The sequence below is a fragment of the Ptychodera flava genome, chromosome 2, assembly GCF_041260155.1.
Source record: "Ptychodera flava strain L36383 chromosome 2, AS_Pfla_20210202, whole genome shotgun sequence".
Classification (NCBI taxonomy): domain Eukaryota; kingdom Metazoa; phylum Hemichordata; class Enteropneusta; family Ptychoderidae; genus Ptychodera; species Ptychodera flava.
Window position 1 is genome coordinate 27,792,395 of NC_091929.1, and position 22,517 is coordinate 27,814,911.

The 22,517-nt window shown below is 39.0% G+C and overlaps 1 protein-coding gene across 1 annotated transcript in view; it reads right to left on the reverse strand.

Moving 5' to 3' along the window:
- Nucleotides 1-1,298: 1,298 nt before the first annotated feature.
- The window catches only part of LOC139118395 (uncharacterized), a 39,288-nt gene continuing 18,069 nt past the window's right edge, over nucleotides 1,299-22,517 (reverse strand). Inside the window, exons 2-4 of the mRNA XM_070681700.1 lie at nucleotides 16,324-17,018; nucleotides 5,797-5,878; nucleotides 1,299-2,245 (exon numbers count right to left, since the gene is read on the reverse strand). Of these exons, the coding sequence (XP_070537801.1) occupies nucleotides 2,202-2,245; nucleotides 5,797-5,878; nucleotides 16,324-16,755 (558 nt within the window). The 5' untranslated portion in view covers nucleotides 16,756-17,018 and the 3' untranslated portion in view covers nucleotides 1,299-2,201. The remainder of the gene's footprint in view (nucleotides 2,246-5,796; nucleotides 5,879-16,323; nucleotides 17,019-22,517) is intronic.

Here is a 22,517-nt window from a genome sequence, read left to right on the forward strand (position 1 = left end):
GATGACAAATTTAGACTCTGAACTTGCGTTCAATTTTATCAAGTGATTCACCTGCACCAAAGGCAATTAGTAGAACTATGAAATAAAAGGCGAGTCACAAAACCCGGACCGAGACGAGACGAGACGAGACCAAAATGACCCCTCAGGCCAGGCGTTGAAAATTCATCATATATAAAACACTACAGATATGGCTCACGCCTATGTTTTAGCGATGTGTCCGTCAAATTCGGCCGAAAATCACACGAAACAAGCGTTTTTGAATCAAATTAAGTACCAGGTATGAATTTTGAGAATTATAGGGAACGATCGACGGTTACATGATAGATTAACTTGCTACTTTTCAAGGTAAAATCGAACGTCAAAGATGACATGGTGGCATAATCCCTATAGGAAATAGCCGTTTCATTTGATTTGCTGACTTGGTTTTTCTCAGGCATATGTACACACGTCTATGGGGGCATAGACGCCGAGTAGAATAGACTGATCATGAGTGACTGTGGTCAAAGAAGTGATATCCCACTCCTACCATCGACTTATGCTTGTTCATTTTCGTACATTCTCTTTACATGTAGTTACAAGTCAGTGGTTACATAGCTCTCCGAATCTGAATCTTAATCTGAGGCTGCCTCAGATTCCACACACATAACATGAATGTACTATCGGCAATGTAGAAAAATGGTGCAGAGCCACTGTAATAAAAGTAAACATATGAGCTCTCAGTTTACTTTCCTTTAATGTGTTTATAAATGGTGAATCTAATTTCTAAAAAATGATTACTTAAATCCCCTGTATGTATGTTTCTAATACAAGGTTACCTATTTGGAATTCACAGTAGATATCAGAGTAGAATCTGAATCTGGCGCTTATCGCTTAGGCCAAAATGCCGATGTCGTAGTTCGCATGTTTTGAGCTCGCCTTGAACTCAAGTTGAAAAACCTCAACAAATCTTTTTTCAGTTGTTCCAATCGTTGATTGTGTTATCTCTTGCTTTGTGCATCGATCTTTGACACTGTCAACAAACTGCAAGCTTTCTGGGGTGTTGTATATATGATGTATTTACAACGCCTGGCCTGAGGGGTCATTTTGGTCTCGTCTCGTCTCGTCTCGGTCCGGGTTTGGCGACTCGCCGAAATAAAACAATTGTAATGCTTTGAACAAAATGAAAGTTTAAAAACAATTTAGATCAGTTCTCTGATACTTGTGGAACACTGCTCGTGTTCAGTGTGACAGTGTGATAATGTGACAGGTCCACTCTCCCATTCCAAAGGTCAGGGGTCATTTGAGCACTAACTCACGTGAACAGATATTAGCCAGTGGTAATTTATTCATAAACCTTTCAGTCAAGGTCATTTTGGATTTTTTCGTATGCATAGAATCGTCTTTAATTTTTCAGATATACACAAAATACAATTTGAAATGTTCATACCAATAGATACATTATACAAAGATTTGAAATTTCACAGTACTCGTACTAGTGAGTCGTGTCGTCTGCGTTCCCATAATGCACTCTGTTTAACACTGAAAAAATTAACATATTTCTAATAGGAATGTTACTGACATACTCATCTTGCGTTTTCGTGTAAGGAACATTGTTATAGATACTGTGGTTTCTTTGAGTGTTCCTTAGCAGTGCATTACAGAAAAATCATTTGACAACAAACGGATATACTATGTATTTCGAAGCAAACCAATGTTGTCCAAGTACAGTGTCCCCGGGAGAGTTCGTTCCAGTCCGACCAATCAGATTCACGTTAGGTTCCACCTGGCTTATCTTGTCCAATGGCATAACGCCGACATGGTGCAGTAGGACGGAATACCACTACGAACTTCAGAACCAGTCAGATTTTTTACAAAAATCGTCGAGGAAAATCGAAATTCATTTTTTCAATATAACATGCAAAGGACAACAGTGCTACAGCGTTAAAGTATACTGCTGCGTCTATAGCGCCCTCTTGAGGCAAGTGAGCATTTCAAACCTCACTTTTTATTATAAAAAACACAGCATCCTTCAAGTAGAAGGACACTTTCTTCAAAGAAAAAGAGAACGACAGTAGATTCTGAAAATCACTTCAAAGTTAAAGTAAATATTTCCCTGTGCTTCAGTTTACAAAGGATCTGTGTCCTACATTTACAAAGTTGGTCGCGAGAGTTGTCCGTGTTCAGTGAAGGCGTCGTCTGCAAACTAGTTTTCTGGCACTGGCCTATGACCCACAGTAAACCATTTCATCGTAAGTGACGAAACACCCTGTGTAAGATTGTGAAAAAAGGGAATGGTAAAAGTGTGGATAACCTGTGACGTGTGAGAACAAAAACATCACGACATGTACACACTTAAGGTAGTACGCGATGTCGAAACTAAAAGACTTAAAACTTTTATTCCATGAAACTAAACCACTCTCTTTCACAATCAAGAATAAAAACAACACCCAATCATTCAAGTTTTAGCACTAGAGGAACCCATAATCTTAAATATATTGACATTTGAAATTCAAAATGGCCGCTTTCACCGTCTTTGCTCTATTGGGACGATAAAATTTCTATTTTCACAAAATCAAGGGGGGGGGGGAATTTCAAAGTTCATTTACTTCAAAGTTTGACACATATTTGTCTACATAAGCAGTATACCAGTTAAGTATTTAGATAAATTCAGAGTCCAAATATTTGTCTGGACGGCGATTCTGCGTGTGCCTTTAACTTCAAATCAATTAAAGCAACCTATATAATACTCAAGGCGTTCACCAATGCCACGGGCTATACCATTAGATTCGCCAGGGATGTAGTCAGAGTGTGAACTGGCATTCGTCCAAGTACCGAGATTTAATATTGTTCCCAGTTGGCAGAAAACCCTTTCAGTTTCCCGCCATGTGAGAAAAACTTTTTAGATGGCAACATTTTCCTTGAAAGATCTATTAGTTATAAAACCTTTTGAAAAATCATATAATCTTATAATAATAGTATTTAATTTGTATGCCCGTTGTCTTGGTCGAAATCGACACCGTGATGTGTTTTACAAGGATATAATATGTTTGTTTAATTTCGGTATAGCATTTATTTAGTAATCATAGATAATACTTCTCCGGAATTTGGTCAGTTTCCAGTCATTCAACACCAGTATCATATATATTCCATGGTATTGGGTAAATAGAAGTAACCTATCTTTTGACTAAATAATAAAATTTGAAGTTTAGTTTTAGATCTATTTATCATACGAAACAATGACTCTACGCTGTGCGTTGCATTATAACCATTCTTTAAGCGCAGTGTTCCCAAGTGGGTCACGAATATGTAAGTCTCACAGTTCCATCCCTCTTGAAAGCATATCTTGCCCTGCTCGAGTGGCAAAAACACTGAGAATGGTATGTTCAGATCCATGCCTGCCATGACAATGAATCGCGTCTGACGTATGAACCTTGACGACTCGGCGAGACGCGTTTAATGTTGCAATAGACAGCCTGGGTTCGAATTACTGAAGTGCAGTGGCGGTAATAAGATCAATCGTGATACTCATCTCTTGTTAAGTGCCATCGAAAGTAAATTTGCAGCCCTCTTCGTATTTCAAAAGGCACACTACTTTGTGTGACACATCCGATTAATGATTTCACGCGTCAGTCTTTTTGTGATGTCTCAAACGATCTGTACTTTCAGTCACTGCTGTTCTACTATTCGCTCATAGATTTTCCGTGGACATCGATCTTTATTAGGCACAACCAACTGTCATGTGTTAACACGCATTGAATCGTGGCTGACGGACGTATTGGACTAAAAATCGAAAGCCTGTCTGAGAGCGTGGAAAACGCGTAATCGGACAGTGTCTCTCCCTGTGGTGGCCTATATACTTACATGTATTCTGTACCTCGTTAATATTGTCAAAAACCAACTTGACCCTAAAATTGCATGTTCAGTTTAAAGAATGACCGTCATCGAGTTTTAAAATGACTATTGTTTGAACTTGAGGTCAATCGAGAACCCGCTAGTCTGTTAAACAATCTAGAAATATGTGTAAATCAAGGCCTTTGGTAGACGTCATTTGAGATTGTCGATTTAGACATGACAATGCTTGTGGTCGTTTGCATTGTTGCAATCAAAGGACATTTTGCCCTCTACGACAGGATTATTGCAAAATTGAATTTGTAAAGAACACACTGACGTGGTTCTCATCATTACATCATCACTTAGGATTTAAATGTATCATGTTTAATTTAATTAGATAATTTGACTTTCAAGGTATATCGTAATATCTTATTTGACAGGTTCCGGAAAATGCTCATGTTTCTGCTAACCCTTTGAGTATCGTAAATTTTCCATCAAAATTTTAGTGCAACATTTTACAAGTTTTTTATGATTTTTTCTGTATTTCTTCCATAATTTTGGACCTAATTGACATCACATTTCACCGGCTACAGTCTTTTATCAAATTTTTGGCAAAAATCTGAAAATAATCTAGTAGGGTACATTTTATAAAGGCGACAAAATTTACTTTGGCGCTCAAAGGGTAAGTATCCCGGTGAGAGTATTTTTGCTAACGAAGGCTGCCTGAAATGTTAAGGCGCGCCTTTGGGCCTCAGAGACAGTTTGCCTGTATTTTAAAATACTCTTCTAGTCTGCTGCTTGAGTAGATTCGTTTTGAATCTTTGTGACTACGTGAAGCTTTCACCGTCTTGGTTTCGCAGACATAGTAAATTTAAGGTAAAACGCGCCTCGGGGACAGATATTCGGACTCTCAAATTTCTACAATTCTTTTCTTGTGTGCCACTTGTGAGGGTTAATTTTAAATCTCTTGGCGAAATAAACATTTTCATTTGTTTCTCTAGTTCCAAACTTAGCACATTGACCCCGATTTTATTGTTGATTTGTTAAGAGAATGGTTGAAAGTTTAATTTAGGAAAGTTTGAGTAAAGTTTAAGACTTTCACTTTCGAGGCGCATACTACCTTAAAGGGACAAAGTCGCTCATTTTTCATGAATTTTGTTTGATACAAGATACCACTTATATTGTTGACATGTTGAAACATACTGAATGAATGGGTGACCATGCATATATTCGACACCGGTTTTAGACACGAGACATGAAACCAACGCGACAATGAATTAATGGTCATGACCATTAATTCATTCTCGCGATGGTTTCATTTAATTTGTTTCAAACTTGGGTCGAATATATACATGGTCACCCATTTATTCAGTATCTTTCAACATGTCAAACAATATAAGTAGTATCTTGTATCAAACAAAATTCATGAAAAATGAGCGACTTTGTCCCTTTAAATCGATACTCCGTCTCTTTTGAAAAATTAAATTTATGTGACGCAGACTTTAAGCTAACGTGTGATTAAGAGGAAAATGCATTTTGGATAACGTTAGTCGTTGACGTCCAAACACGCGTCTGAACATTATCACGTAGGTCTGATATCACCTTTGTCTTTTATGACGTCGCTGCCTTACATGTAGTAAAAGCCTCGTGTTGATTGAGTAAACTGGCCTTTTTATTATATCATAAAGATTGAAAACAATATCTAAAAGATTGAATACTTATCATAAAATTACTACAGAGATAGAGACTAGGTTTAAAAAAAGATTTGTGGCAATGTCTTCCGCACTAAGTAAATTGCCCCTTTAATAGCACAGCACCTGTAATCGTAGGCGGCGCTGTTCTTCGGCTGAGCTGAGCTCCAGTACTAGTAATCCACAGGTTACCACTCACACGCATCTACATTTAATCGATCTTATCGTTCGCCTTATCAGCGCCATTTTCATTTCGGAAGTATATTTCCAAGAGGCGATCTCACTTGTAACTCACCTTTAGCTTCCGTTGACGGCCTTACCACCAGCAGGCCTTTCTGCGTGAGCGCGTCTATGCAATCCGAGAGAACTTCCAACTCCTGAGGGCGGGATAAAGAAAAAACACAAAACAATTCCGGGTTTAGTTAATCTGCAGAACCTGGAGGGTGGCCGTCTATAAGATGACTAGCAACCATCAGTAAAATTGTTTCAAGATGGACCCGATGAATTTTGGATTGATTTAAGCTCCGCGGCTTTCAACCATACCTAGTAAGAAGCCATGATTTAAAACCGGTTTTATTACAGCCGTTACACTTGCTCTCATGAATTCAATCAAATTGCATCAATATCATACTCGTTTTAATTTGATTGTAAAAACGGATAAGATTAAAGGTTAAAACTCTGAGAATAGAATCGGAAGCATGGATTAATCGGTTTCAATTCCATCGACATCACAAAGTTCATTTTATGTATATGCAAACCTTCAATTTCGGAAGATGGGTCAACCTAATCTCATATCTTTAGGCCCTATCTTGTTTTAGTGTTAATCGAGCATTTGCAAAATGCTGTTTTATCTCGAGTCAGTGCGGCATGGCTTTACAGGGCTCGTTATATTCTAGTTCTGTGTCTCGTTTTAAACGTGATCGGTGCAAATCTTGCGGGAGTGCTATATGCAAAGTGCGGACGGGTTATTTGGAGCGATGGCTGGGCGGTATAACCGCTGATTCCGACCCGTTGCGAGGTCGCAGGAGACATCTCTATCAAGGTTTTGCAGTGACTAGAATTTCCCCTGGTCTCTAGCAGGAACCCAGGGGCCCGACCGGAGCCCTCTCCCGTTGAACCTTCTGCAGTCCCCGTACTGCCCTGTTGACAAACAGGTCTCCCCTAGATATAGTCTCGACGTGAACCAGAGTGGAGGGCGAATATTGTGCTGCTTCGCAGACGAATTAGACGATGAAAAAAGTACATAATTTTAAGCGCCGTGAAGATTCGTCGACCACCTTTGTTATCAGTCCATTGCATGGATTGCTATCTAGTCACTTGCAAGCTGTGTCTAGCAAACTCTGAGTTACTTTTAATGGTTATCGGTCATTTTCATGTCTTGACCGGGGAGTCAATTTAAATGTTTGTGTCTTTTTAGAGTCTATACAATTCGCTCAGCGGAAATAAGTTAGCGCGCGTAAAAAAGCGAATAGCTGTCAACAATCTCTCAGCGATGCGTTGTGGGTGTCGCCGTAATCCGTCTGAGGTTAGATCGAAATGACTGCCGAGCTGTACAAATGTGGGATAATTGAAACATCCAATTACCTCGATAAGTTGTTTCGTGGGGTGTCGAGAAGAGCGACGCGCCATTATCTAGATCTGTTGCTGCGGCGCAGACGACAATAAGAACTCAGGTTGTTGCGGCGCGGAGCACCGCGAAAATGAATTATCTGAACTGTTTGTGCGCATGCCAGTGCGCGACAAGACATTAGTGACATGAATGAGGTGCCTGCCAAATATCGACGCTCCATCTGTCATAATAATGTTCTCATTTCCGCCTCGGGGTGGGATTTGCGACGTTTCCTTTCAATCGGCAGACCTGCGCTCGGAGAGAAAACACACTCGGGGCATGGCAGCACCTTAAGGCGACGTAGCATCCTCAGAATAACCGACCCTCTCGTGAAAGACAGCAATCAAGACAGTCCTTCCGCGTTAGTGGGCTGAAGGATATCATTTAAGGCAATATCTTAATGTTTTTTCCTTGGCTGACTATTTTTGAGATTGCATCTCTCAATCCAAGCTTCGAATGACAACTTTGCGGAGTATATATCGTACTATCAATTATGAACCAACCGCATTAGATTTGAATCGCTCTAAGTCAAATAATACGATGGCTTTCAATGCAGTGCCACAACTCTGATGTGAGACAAACATATTATATGTAAAATGTAAGGGACTAGACATAAATTACAGAGGGAGGCCGGTGTTTGTTTGGGGATGGGTCGCAATTTTTCACGCAAGCATTGTTTATGGGGTCATGACATTTCACGCATACCCTTGGGAAGGGTCACAATTTTTTGCGCAGCCATTACAAGCCAAGATGTGGCCGATTTTGTGCTTGATCCAAAAAATATCAAATCATAATACACGGAAGTCTATTGGGCAACTGTTAACAATTCCCCCTAAAAACAAGCTATATCTGTATTTTTATATATGTTTGATAATTTATGTAAATGTACTTTGCTTGATGTGGGAGATAAACAGTGCATGTGAGTACAACTTGAAGAAATTCGATTTTTTTGATTTCATTGATAGTTTTGATGCACCATACATGATAGTCTATGAGAAAACTATGAACATTTTTCCATGTAAAACATGCAATATTTGTTCATTTATAGACGTTGGATAATTGATATGAATATACTTGATGAGAATAGGGTGGTTACAAGTGAACATGTGTACAAGAAATTTGCTTTTGGAATTTCAGCAAAATGTGGATCCACTGTACATGGGAGTCTATGAGAAAACTATGAATATTTTTTTAAAACACTAGACTAACTAAATCCGTGCTTTTATAAGTGTTTGGCAATTGATACAAACGTACTTTATCAGATTAGCGTGTTGGAAGAGCAGATGTAAACAAAAAATATGATATTGGAATTTCACCCAAAAATATCAAGTTCTCATGATAGTCAAGGGGTAAACTATTAAATAATTCCCCTGACAAAACTTGCTATATCTCTGCGTTTATAGGTAAATGTTGTTCAATAATGACTTATTTGCTATAATAAGTTTCTTGACAATAGTGCTGTCTGTACAATTACAAGCCAAACTATAAATAAAGGTAAACATTACTGCTATTGTCCTTTTTGAATAACCAATTGTACTGCAAGTAGTTGATAGAATTATTTATGAACCACGACTTTTTTCATCATATTACTTGAAACTTTGTATAAAAGTGATTCTTTTTGAAGGTTAAAAGGCATTCGTTGAAAATTCAAAGGTTAAATAAATTATATGTCAATTAAGATATTGATATGGACTGTGTGGCACGGAGGGTAAAGGTCGCTTGTTTTCTTGCAAACACTTTTGAAGGGTCACTATTTTTCCGAGTCGCGCAGCATCATTTTGAAAAACACCGTCCCCCCGGTAATTTCTGTCCAGTCCCTAAACGATTAGCTTGGGTATCACCACACATTCCAAAGTCACTGACCCATTGATTAGTTATGGTAAACCAGCATTGGACAACTCTGTCTGGACCAATAGATGAACAAATTGATTACACTTGATCTGCAATGTAGCTGTTTTTCAGTAACAATTACAGCTGGAAGTTAGACAATGTTTGCTGAAGCTAAAACTGTCACACACACAGATAGATGTGCCACCAAACTGAAACCCACTGTACTATGAGAAATGCGCAACGCTTTCTTAAAAAAACAATTTGGGCAGACCCATGTCATAGGCTGCAACTTTTGTTGCGGTTCCTGTGTTTTGAATCTCTGTAAAATGTAGTTGCTCTTCTGACTCCCAGAACAGGACGAAATGCTTTCTGTCAGTCTTTGTCAGTCTGTATGTGCCTCATATTATGCTATTTGATAACCGAAGTTTAGCTTTGCATTCTGAACAAACATTTCACACTGTACATAACACACTGAGTATATATGCAAAAGCTAATAGTTTGAATTTCAACAAACATTAAGGCGAGAAATTAGAAAATATATTTGTCCCACAGAATATAATGGGAAAACATCGTAAAATGGCAGCTATCGGCTACTTAACTCGTTATTTATCTTTAACTGGTCACAGTGTAACTGAATGCAAAAGATCAAAGAATTGCAGAATAAATATGACTTGATAATTCAATATTGTCCGAGGGCATATAAAACAGAAATCCATTCCGAACCATTAAATGATGACATATGTTGTTGCAAAAAAGCTTGAAATGACTTGTCTGTCGTTCAAAGTGATGCCGGAACCGCCCGTCATGGTTGATTGAAGATTTTAAGCCTTTTGTCTTAATTAAAAGACGACACGAATAACTTTACTGATTCCATGAGGCCCCGAAAATTAATGAGCAGTTGCAGATGAACACTGGTTTCTGTTACTGCGGTATCTCGCAAATCAGTTCGACAGAACACGAGATCTCCCAGTAGTAAGATTAATCTGCCTTTGAACATATCCAATTGCGTCTTACATTGTAATGTCACCACAAATCAATACCTGTCCATCTTAAGTGTCCTTCAAAACGCAAATTAGATAGTTCTTATCATTTATAATTGAAACGCCTGGTCATAAATTAAAACCATACAACCTCGCTCATTTAATCATAATACAGTACCATCATAATTTCATGCTGTAGTATGTTGATCTGCTGTTTAGGGAGCCAAATTAACCAATTATTTTTTCTAAGGCTGCGTTCACAAACATCTCTGGGGAGGGTGGAATATTTGAGAGAGTGCTTGAAAAAATTGAGGGTATATTAGGAGCGCAATTGAAAATATTGTGGACTGACTACGGGCAGATTTGAAAATAAAATTATGCTGCAGATTTGAAGTACTGTATCGTAATTGAATATGATGAGAAAAGTCACGTTCGCAGATATTTGCTTATTGTACACTTATATTAAAGGTGTACAGTCACCTGTAATCTAAATATGCCCATATATGGCCAAAAGGGCGTCCCTTGGTATGCAAAAGGTCCATGTTAGGGCGCTGTTTTTAAAAAGCGGGCACCCGCTTAAAATCTGTGATTGGTTAGGTTTTCTCTTTCCATGGTAACTGTGGCAAAATTGGAATAGGTGACAGTATACCTTTAAAACAGGCACTTTCTCACACCCATCAGCGAAAATCACCCGAAGTTTCTGTTGTGGTCAAGAGAACGCTGCGAGTTTACCGCCTCGTCCTGCAGAATGTTTGAGAATTTATGCTTACAGTCTACCCACAATAATGCGCAGCATTCTCCGGTGAGATATGAAATCACAGGTGTGTTTAGTTGCCAAACTGACAAGTACCAGCTTCTTTCGACAGACCACGTGAGACCTCCATTCTGGACAACAGATCAACATTCAGTGGAACAGTATCAATGTCTGGTTACCAGGATGTTTGTTCTTTAGAGTCCAAGGACTGAAGTATATTCTATGTTTTATGTTGAGTTTCCTATGTCATCTATTCTTTGAAATCATTTAGCAGGTCTGATTTATTCATGATTTTATCACGTTCTTCGGATGCAAACAAAGTTATCTTTCCCGGTTTTCAAGGTATAGGACTGCAGAAAATTGCGCTAAAATGTATTAAATTCTCAAAATTTTCACAGGAAGGCGGATTATCCTCTCCCTGCAGCCCCCCCCCCCCCAACAAGCAACCTGGCCGCCTTTTTGTCTCTCACTGTCGCATATATACATGCACAATATTTTAGATAACCCTGCATTAATAATATGCTTGGTATAGTTTTTTTGTAAACATCCATCATATACTTTTTGACTGATGAGTTGAGTCACCTAGTTTCCACTTTTTCCAGTGATCGGTTTTGGTTTTTTACTAGCAAAGGTGATATTTGTTTTGCCAATTGCAAAATGTCAAATGTACTACCCACAATTGCCACACATATCAGGGAAGGGCCATTTAAAATCAATATGCGTTGGAAGAAGGTACTTGACTTTTTAAAGGTGGTTAGGGATACTTCAAAAATCGGAGAAAATTTTCTTGAACTCTCCTCCATTTTGTGATCTTCTTCCAAATTATTTATCTGATTAGATCGATCAAATTGAATGAAACTGTATCATTTTCTTAGCCTTGTCACGTGTCAGACAAGGTAGTATATTTCACACTTGTGCTTTTTTTATGCTCTTAGAATTTTATTCAGAAAACAAGCATATTCTCTTTCTTTTGGTGTCTGCTTTTCGTTGCATTTTGTTGTTATAGTCATACAGCAGTTATATTTGAATCTTATGCAAAATAAGATCCCAAACTGTCTATTGTAAAAAATTGACCCAATTCACAGCCGTTTTTTGTAATGTCAACACCCTCACCATGATTGCCACCTACACCCCCCCCCCCACCCCCGAAAAATCAAAGGGTCTCCTAGTACGGATTTTGAGGACAGAAAAACCTTTGTCCGATGTTGTAGCTTTGCGCTGTGGAATCAAGGGACCATGATGAGTGTTACGTCATACTCGGTACGTCATCGGAGACACGTCGCGGCCTGGTCGGAGTTTGTCGTGACAATGTTATGGCCATATTTAAACATGCCAATGTCTTTCCCACGAAAAACGGCCAGAAATCTCGCTTCAAGCCTATAAATAATCTTAATTACCTGACAGTGGACACAAACATGTATTGCGACAACGTTGCAAGACGTATTTTCTATCCTTGAAACATACAATCATTCTAAATGTTTTGACACACGCTAGAGGATACAATATAACCTTGTTATGAGGGTTTGTTTGATACTATTTTCAACGTCCTCTACATTGATAGATTAGTCAGATAATTAATCAATAAATGAGCGTGTTTTGACGAAAAAATACCCTTTCATTAATAATAAAACGCTTTTTGACAGTTTTCGAGCCGACTTTCAGAACAGTCATCTATCGACATTCATATGTACTTCTTAACGGCAACGACATTTATAGAAATTATGCGACGAATAATACGCTACACGCTGTTGTTCCCCATCCCCGGGGGCGCGTTTCGTGATTGGAATTTCACACTTAGGAATGTATGGAGCGGATTTGAAAATGGAGGGGGGGGGGGCGGGTGTTATCAAATACCTTTTACTTCCACACGTTCAAAGGTCTTCCATCTATTTCCTGCACGCACATACAATAATCTGCAAGGTCATTGTTGAAAACTTGGACTTGTGTAGGTGCGTTATCATGTCATCGGGTGAGTTAGGATAAATAACTGAGCAATGTGACTTAATTTTACGAAAATAGTAAAACTGATTTGAAAAGCAGGACATGGAACTCCTTACACAAAACACTGACCGAATGCGAAGGTAAATTTACCTTATCTAGTTTGATGGACGTCAGAAAATATTTCGAGTGTTTTTAAACTTGACATACGTTGCCTCAAGCAAAGCAAGGGAAACGTTCATTTCGTTTGAGCATGCGCGAGTCTCGTCGTTGTAGGGACGTTGTCTTTGATTACCAGGAAAATTTTAAAAATCGGCGACAATTATATTAATTGTTTGTTGCTTTAAGGGACATTTTAATCGAGGCTTCATAACGTAGAGATGTGAAGCCAAAATATAGGGCGCTGAATAGTAAATATGTCAAGCGTACGACTACATATTTGTCCACGTGACAGACCAACGTCATGTTGGATTTCAAGACTTGAGACAGCAGATCGCTGTTCAGGGCCAACCTAACCTATGAGTAATTTGTAATATTGCAACATTCAGCTATAGGGCACCTAACACTTTTGAGAAATTTGAAAAATATGAAGATGCAATTCTCCCAAATTAGTACCAATCGTGTTAAAACAGTTTTGATAAACATGAAGGTATGAAACATAACAGAAGCAGAAGGAGAGACAGGTCTTTCACAGACCGCATAGTCTTGTATCAAATCTCGCTTGATTCAAGTAAAAGTGAACACATCACACAACTTTTATTTCAAAGATGACTAAAACTCTTTTTTTTTGGTTTGTGACCACTGAAGCTGAACTTAATTCATCGAAATATGAAACTTTATTTTCTGGTTTATCAATAGGTACATCAACCGCAATGGATCATTTGTCGTCGTGCTCAAAAAGTTGATTTTTAAGCCTAAAATTCATGTTTCGTTGATTTCTCAATGGCAGGACGCAATTGTTCGCGTGAGTCTCGCCGACGGAATTCGTTTCCCATGAAATGAAACATATCTCCCCGCCTCCGAAGAAATTAGCTGTACCGAAAGGATATGTTACAGTAATGCAATAAGCGTCAGCGTCAATCATGCTGTTAAGGTAGTATGCGCCTCGAAAGTAAAAGACTTAAACTTTTGCTTAAACTTTCCTCAAGGAATCTTTCAACTATTCTCTTTCAAAATCATGAATAAAAATCGGGAGTCACCATGCAAATTTTTGTACTAGAGAAACAAATTACTCAAGATTTACCGATATTTGAAATTCAAAATGGCCGCCATCCCTGTGTTAACTCCATGGAAAAAAAAATTATCGATTTTCGAAAAAACTAAGCCGGTGAAACGTTTTCTTACACCAAGAACTATGAAACCCTACAAGTGGTGGATCAGAAAAGAATCGAAAAAGTTTGAGAGTCTGAATATCTGTCCCCGAGGGGCGTTCTACCTGAACAGAAATCGCCTTGCCGCGAAATTCATAGACATGACAAACACATGTCAGGTATCTTTGCGTGAACGAAACATCGTACCTGCTATGCCAATTTTGAAACACCCAGCTGACTCCAATTTGCCTCTACCAAGCATGCAATGCGGTCTAGCTACAGCCCAGCGATTAAGTGATGGCGAATGACATTGGTGACGATTTTACTCATAGTTCAAGACTGCCAGACGGCCATTTGAGACACCATGACGGCCAGACAAGAAAACATCGAATGATTTTTGTTCAACATGGACGATTGAAGACACACGTGACGTCGGTAGCTGCACGTCTGTGTAAACAGAAGTCCCAAAATGTCGTGTGCGGGAGCCGATAGGGTGTCCAACCCAAGCGAATAAAGTAAACGAGATTCCTGGAACGTTTCCGGTGACAGACGTGAATGGAAATCCGAGCTGACCCGAGCTGACCCGAACTTAGTGAAGTACTCTGAGAATGACAGAGGGCAAGAAATCCGACAATGATTGCAATGCAGGTTTTTTGAAATTGTCAGCCGGCAAAATTGAAATATCCCAAGTTGTCGTGCACTTGCCCCAAGTCGGTGGGCGTAGTTATGTGTTAATTGATTAAATTGAAGGGAAAAAATGACATATGCGTCGATTTTATGGAGAGCACACAGTGAATACGTTTGTCAATTTTTGATGGCGTCGACAGTCAAGTCCCTAAGTATTGTGTGATCGCGAAGGCTTCGCGAGTCACTAATGTGTAGGTCTAGACAAGTCAAATTACAGATAAGGAGTGTCATACCAACAACCAAAGACAGAAAATGTGGGTTTAATTCTCAGAAGAGGCGAAACCGGCCAATTTTATGCACCATCTTTACATATAGAAACAAGCGATGGGCTGATCTGTCGTTGATGTTATAATATTTCAAACTTTTCTCATAGAGAATAATGGTAGTAGCATATTACTGTAGTTTGAAAGTTAGTGGGATGCCCTCTATGGCTCGATTTTGTGTGTGTGTCGAAAATGCGTAATTTTTTAAAAAATTATTGGGGAAGCTGACGGCTGACATTTTACAAAGTAAAATTGATTATGGATCCATGTGGCATTAAACTGCAAACATACGCAATGTTCAACTTTCAATTTTTGCGACTCCGCATCATCGTTGTCTGCCTGTCACTTGATAAAAAGTGACTCGAGTTTCTGTGAGTTTCTGTCACAATGTCGTTCTATAAGCAGAAAGCACGAGATTTCTCAATATCGACGCATTCTCAAGTTAATCATTTGCAACAGGTTTCGGGGGGTCTCAGAGAATCTAACAAACATGAGCGTTTCATGTCATAAAATTGGTTTTCCTGTCAGTCTCGAAGACGCACGAAGACGTTCTGTATGACATTCCCGCCAAATGGACGAATTCAATTCTAACGTCACCGGTGAAGACGTAGTGGGTCGTACACGAAATATACTCAAACATGTTCATAAAGATAAATTCACGTTAAGGTAGTATGCGCCTCGAAAGTGAAAAACTTAAACTTTTGCTGAAACTTTCCTCATTGAAACTTTGAACCATTCTCTTACCAAATCAAGAATAAAAATCAGGGGCCAACGTGCAAAGTTTGGCACAAGAAAAAGAAATTGCCTTTCATTTAGGCCTACCGATGATTTGAAATTCAAAATGGCCGCTTTACCTGTGTTTAACTCCAGAGGGTAAAATAAAATTTTCGATTTTCAAAAAAATTAAGATGATGAAATTTTTCTTACCCCAAGAGCTTTAAAATGCGCACCCGCAAGCGGAGATCAAAACACAATCGTGAAAATTCAGAATCGGATATCTGATCCCGAGGCGCATTCTGCCGTGAGAGCTAAGTTAGTAAAGCTCGCAGAACTATCCCCTCTCTTCCCCTGTATATCGATGCAGAAATTTTCAGCCTGATAGCGTACTCGGAAGAATGCTATTCGGAGACTTTATATATAGTTGCGAAATGATTTTAAGTAGGTTGTGAAGATAAATTTTTGTGAGACCAATTTTTGAAGCATACAGTTCCAGCAAAAGTCCAACCAGAGACTGTATTCTTTTGTTTTTTTTTATTTTATTCCCTAATAACTATTTGGTTCTTTACAAACTCTATACTGTTTCATTACCGAGATCAATTCAAAAACGTTACAAATTATGATAAAAATGACGTCATTTAATTCAAGGAAATTTAAGAAGTTCCAACGAGATCCCTGCCCTTGAAATTTAATTTCATTATTCTATCAGTCGACGTCACACTTTTTTTACTTACGTCATCAATTTCCAAGGCATCTACCAGCTTCGTTTCAAGTTCAAGGTCTGTGTTTTGTGGGTTTCTCTTCACAAAGATCCCTGTCTTCCATCTTTTTGCATCTCTTTTGTAAATACCGCCTTTCCAGCGTTTGTCATCTTCATTCTGGTCTGAATCGTCCTCGTCCGCGTCTTTTTTAAAAAGTCCAGCCTTCCATCTCTTCTCCTCGTCCGCGTCCTTTTTAAAAAGCCCGGCTTTCCATCGTTTTTCCTCGTCTGCGTCTTTTTTAAAGAGGCCGGCTTTCCACCGCTTCTCCTCGTCCGCGTCTTTTTTAAAGAGGCCGGCTTTCCACCGCTTCTCCTCGTCCGCGTCTTTCTTAAAGAGTCCGGCCTTCCATCTTTTCTCATCGTCTTTCTTATAGATCCCGCCTTTCCAACGCTTCTCTTCGTCCATCTCGTCGTCGTCCTTTTGAATAGTCCCGCTTTCCAGCGTTTTTCGTCCTCGCCGCCGTCGGCGTCTTTCTTAAACAGCCCAGCTTTCCATCGCTTTTCGTCGTCCTTTTTGAAGATCCCGCCTTTCCATCGTTTGTCTTCAGCAAGATTGTCGTCTTTCTTGAACAACCCTGCCTTCCATCGCTTTTCGTCCTCCGCCGCTACCTCATTGGCGTCCTTTTTGAATATACCCCCTTTCCAACTTCTTTTATCTTCATCGTCAGCCTGCGGAATGAAGCGATTGCAAGTTAGTTATATTTGTACAGAGAAATAATAAAATTAGCCCTCATTCATACTTGTTAAGTCTTTACAAACCCACCCATCTTGTTAACTTTTTGAAAACTTGCTCGACTTCCCACTCTCAATACGAATCGGACTATGTGATCTTGCCAGTAGCAGCTATCTATGCGTTCTGTCAAGTTCAAATACGAACTGTGAACTGAAGGTCGAGCACGGAAAGCGATAGAATCTCTCTTTTTTCCGGCGCCTGTTCAGTAAAATGAAATACATCGTGAAAATTGACCTTTGACCCAAATGACGTAATCACTTCGCAGAGTTAACAACATCCTTGCTGCAGCGGTATATCGGACGACTGTTTGAAGTATCCGAGCGTCACCGTTCGCGCATGAGCACATTGTCTGGTAAACAGCAGAATTCATTTCATCTATGCCGGTTCTGTAAACAGCCGGAGACGAGATTACATTTTTTTTCCAACACTCATTCCGCATGTTTCAAAGTAGTTACGCAATATAACTGAGTTCTAGAGCTATCATGCCACCTTTGCGTACAGGAACTTACATTTTGCTATGTAGACATACTTTTTGGGCTTGATCTGGATATATTTAAATATCTTTTAACACATTTTATTGTAAGGGATACTTTAGTTATGAAAGTTGTTGACAAGCTGGGTAAGCAAAGCATTCTTAGGCAATGAATTGAATTTACAACATTGCGAATTATGATCAAATCGGAGTGTTTCCATGGCGACTGTTTGGCAAGGCGCCATATTAATAGCTAAGGGTTGGCAGTAATTGCTATATTTAACGTTGTATCAAACACTGCTTCTTCTAATTCAGTTTTAAGGCAAAAATTACATAATGCTACACAATTAATATATTATGGAACGTAAACAGGAGCTTTACGGTGGTAATCTCACGATCGATTTCCTTGATAACAGGTCTTAGACCTTGCTCAACCTTTGACCTGTGTTGTATATGAGCATACTGGCTTTTTATGCACCTATAGCAAATTCAGGAATACCAATTAAAATACCAGTTCTTCTAATCGATGCATTTTGTTGTTCAAACTTCCATTCAAGTGCTAAACTTGTTTTTTCTATTTCCGGACTAAGTAGAATACAGAGTGATACCTAGTCCTCTGATGGTTGTGTTCGTATTCAGGAAAAGTGACAATTTCGCTTCTTCGAATTTTTTAGCAGATTATAGTTTAGTGCCTCTTTTGGCACACGCCTAAGGACAAGGCTTTCACGTGCGTGCAAATAGTATGGATCAATAATTGGGCTGGATTCCCAGGAAACCGAGAAAGCCATAGTCTTTTATATCAGTGGATGAAATTACAGCAATTAGGCGTTCTACATTCTGACAGTGTAGTCGCTCTGAGCATTGCATCTCAAGATGGAGTTCTGTTTTCTTAAGACTTTGCAGTAGATTCATCATTTCTTTTTCGTGAGACACGAAATTGACAGCGTTCACTGTCAGCATCTTCAAGACACTTAACATCTTGTCTGCTGATATTGTACAATGCTGTGAAGACGGCAAATGCAATTTGTTCTTTATATTACAATTGATCTGTTTGTAATATGTCGAGGCAAACCGATAAGGCTAAACAAGGTTAAAAAGTTAAAATGATACTGGACTTCCGCAGATTGCTATCGTGGCTGACATTTAGAGAAACAACGAGTATCAGAATCTACCGTCGTCGGCTTTGTCCGCTGGGAGTACCGCTCTTGTCTGTCGTCATCGTCAATTGTTAACTGACTCTCACCGCACTTAGCTCCAGCTCCCGTGATTGCTACACTTGCTCTCCGAGGGAAATTCTTCGCCGGATTTTAACCTTTGAGATTTTCACTGCCGACTGCATAACGGTGATCAAACCGAATGGAATGACTCATGCATTAATTAAATGACACTCGATTTTTTATTTCTCGTATAAGGAACACAGCTCGTGGCGATGGGCTGGGCTTGTATCAAATTCCACACAATTTTCTGGCCACTTCGCACACATTATATAATTAATTTTCCTGGGAATTTCAGAGATTTTCGCTTTAAATGTGTTCCCTTAGGCGACAGAGTGAGCCGCCATGTTTTCAATTGAGAGCTTGTAGTCAGCGTGTATCAACATTGCAACCCGTTTTCTGAGATACGGCAACGTGTGAATGATGTGTAATATTAGCCTGAACGAGTCAACAAGGCGACATAACATCTAGAATGTTTCTCCCAAAAGAGCTTTTCATAGGGATGTTGTGCGACACTGTTCATACTATTGTAACGTCATTAGGGCATGGACATGTTTCTGATTCCATCGTGATACTTAATTAGCCAAACTTAGTAATTTTTCGCCATCCGTGGCAACATCTGAAAATGCAAATTTTCTGGACATATAGATTTGTACAATATGATTAGAAAGTGCATGATTTGGCGATATTTTATGTTATGTATGTATGTATGTATGTATGTATGTATGTATGTATGTATGTATGTATGTATGTATGTATGTATGTATGTATGTATGTATGTATGTATGTATGTATGTATGTATGTATGTATGTATGTATACAGACAGAGAAACAGATAGACAGACAGACAGACAGACAAACGGACAGACAGTCTGACAGATCGGCAGGCGACTAAGCAGACTAGCAGGCAAATTGAAAGGCAATTAATTCGCAGGATAAATCAAAAGTATATTTATGAATTTCGGAGGAAGTCTGAAAAAAAACATAAAACAAGATATATGAATTGTACATTTGTAATTGTCTACGTCCTCTCGGTACAAAGTAGGTTTAGCAAGCTATAATGAAACGCAGAGGGCCTACAAATGGCTGATCTTTCGATAAGTTTATAGATTTATTCAACTGATTTCTGTTGGATTGAAGAGTAGCCCATACAAAGACCACAAAACCGTAATAAATGAGAAATGGGGTATTAACGAAATCGATTTGAATTCGACTTGAGCGGCCGGAGCGATTTGTCACGGCCGCCGCTACTAGTGAGACCAGAAAGATGGCTATCAAACGGCATGACAAGCTGTCTTGGCGATTTCTCGTTCTGCTGAGGTCTAGTATCGAGGCTATAATTACTGTCGTAAGTGGTTATTAGTGTGAGTATGCTCTTGGCAACTATATCGTTGTCAGAGATTACAATCAGAGAGAAATGAGAATGGCCCCCTACTAAATGTGAAACCAGCAGCATCATCCCCCGATACCATCGACATTGAAAGAACGCCAAGGAAATAAATGGCGATGTCGATAAAAAACAATGTCTCTTTTAATCATTTGATTGCTCCCTGGAACAGCTGTGGCATTTCAGTTTTTATTCATATGCATAGTAATGGCTTTAGAGGTCACCGTCAGCACACACAGATACAGAAATATTCTTCTACTTTGATTTTACCTCGAAGATTAGTTCGAATATTCTGGAAGAACAAATGATCTATAAATTGAAGGGGTTATCAAAAATATTATTTGATATATATATATATATATATATATATATATATATATATATATATATATATATATATATATATATATATATATATATATATATATATATATATCATATAATATAGATATTATGTACGGTCTGTCTGTCTGTCTGTCTGTCTGTCTGTCTGTCTGTCTGTCTGTCTGTCTGTATGTATGTATGTATGTATGTATGTATGTATGTATGTATGTATGTATGTATGTATGTATGTATGTATGTATGTATGTATTTAACATGAACTTGCCAAAAAAGTATACCCTCAAAATCTGTAGATTTAGCTTTTAATTAAATGGTGCTTGAAATAAAATGAAATGCTATTTGCTGTGATAAGCGCGACCGGGGTGCACCATTTTGTTTGGGCAGATGACTTTGACTCGACTGCGCAGAACATTGATTTACTACCAGTCCATTATCGATACACTACTATATCTGTCTATCTCTCTGTATATCAATGAAATAGATGTTCAGAATTCCATTCCATGTCTCCATGAATCATCCATAATGGTAGATAATGACATGTGTTTATCGAATATTTGTCATATAAGTCCAATTTTACTCACTCTAATCGGATAACAATCTTATCTTTCTCTGGGCATAAGGTAATTCGCGAAAAGCGAAAATATGTAGTTATTTACTTTTGATAAATTTTGAACGACCTTACTGATAATGTGTATTTTTTTTACTTTATCAACTACGATTGCGGCTTCAAATCTGACAGGTAATCCTAACTTTCGCGGCGACTGTTAATGTTGCACGGTCAAATCATCTTCCAAACTTAACTAACCTCCAACTTAATGGTGTTTAAAATAAACCTTTGGCATTATGCCGTATCTGCCACCTCTTCCAATTTTGTCTTTTCCCATTTTGTCTCTCTTCTACCTCTGTCTGTCTGTGTCCATCTGTCCTTTTTCTGACAATTTTCAAATTTGGTTCAGACTGTCTGTCTATTCTTTATGCATCGCTCTCTCCCTCTTCTATTTCTGTCTCTGTCTCTGTCTCTATGTCTGTCTGTCTGTCTGTCTCTCTGTCTGTCTGTCTGTCTGTCTGTCTGTCTGTCTCTCTCTCTCTCTCTCTCTCTCTCTCTCTCTCTCTCTCTCTCTCTCTCTCTCTCTCTCTCTCTCTCTCTCTCTCTCTCTCTCTCTCTCTCTCTCTCTCTCTCTCTCTCTCTCTCTCTCTCAACCGTCGATCAGCCTGTCGAGTTCTGATCTTATATCAACTCGGAATTCAATAACCGTTTTACTGACACACACCGTTGTCGAATCTTTCAAACCCGGTAGATCCAAGTCTACATTCTCGAGATGAAATTCTGAAGATTCATAGACCCGTCTTGAAATAAACCGTTTCGGAGGCGGCCACTGGCGCACGGAAAGCAATGTTGTAGTCGGTTACGCGGATGACAAACGAGCACTCGAAAGTGATACAGCCTGACGCAATCGGGATGATGTATCAAACAAAGGTGGGAGGCAAGACACGTCTAAGCCATGGGAGTGAATTTACTTTTGACGTCCTTCTAAGATACCTCCGTGCAAATGAGAAAACGTCATCGTTGTCGACCCATTTATTTTTTTATCTACCACGATAACGACCAGAGACGCATATAGGAGTGTATCTTCCCTGATGCAGGATTGTAGTTTGATATCAGCCTTATGAAATATTGCAAAGAAAAATGAAACTTCGGTATCCTTAAACGGGGATAGTTCTCTCGGGCGGGGATCTGTGACTATTTTTAACGGTCGGATAGGAAGAAACCTGCAAAACAATTACAGAAAAGTTGAAACCGAGATTCTCTGTGAAATTACTCAAAGATAAGCCTGGCAGGAAACGTGAGGTTTGTCGAGAACAAGCGATCAAATTTGCCCCCGTGTCTGAATCTATGTGTCTGATATATTTGCATAGTGATGGCCGCCATTTTGACCTAAATAGCATTCAAAGTTACGTGGCTTGCTGTCACGGAATTCAGTCATGAGACGTTTCCCAGCATGTCACCGAGATATGCATA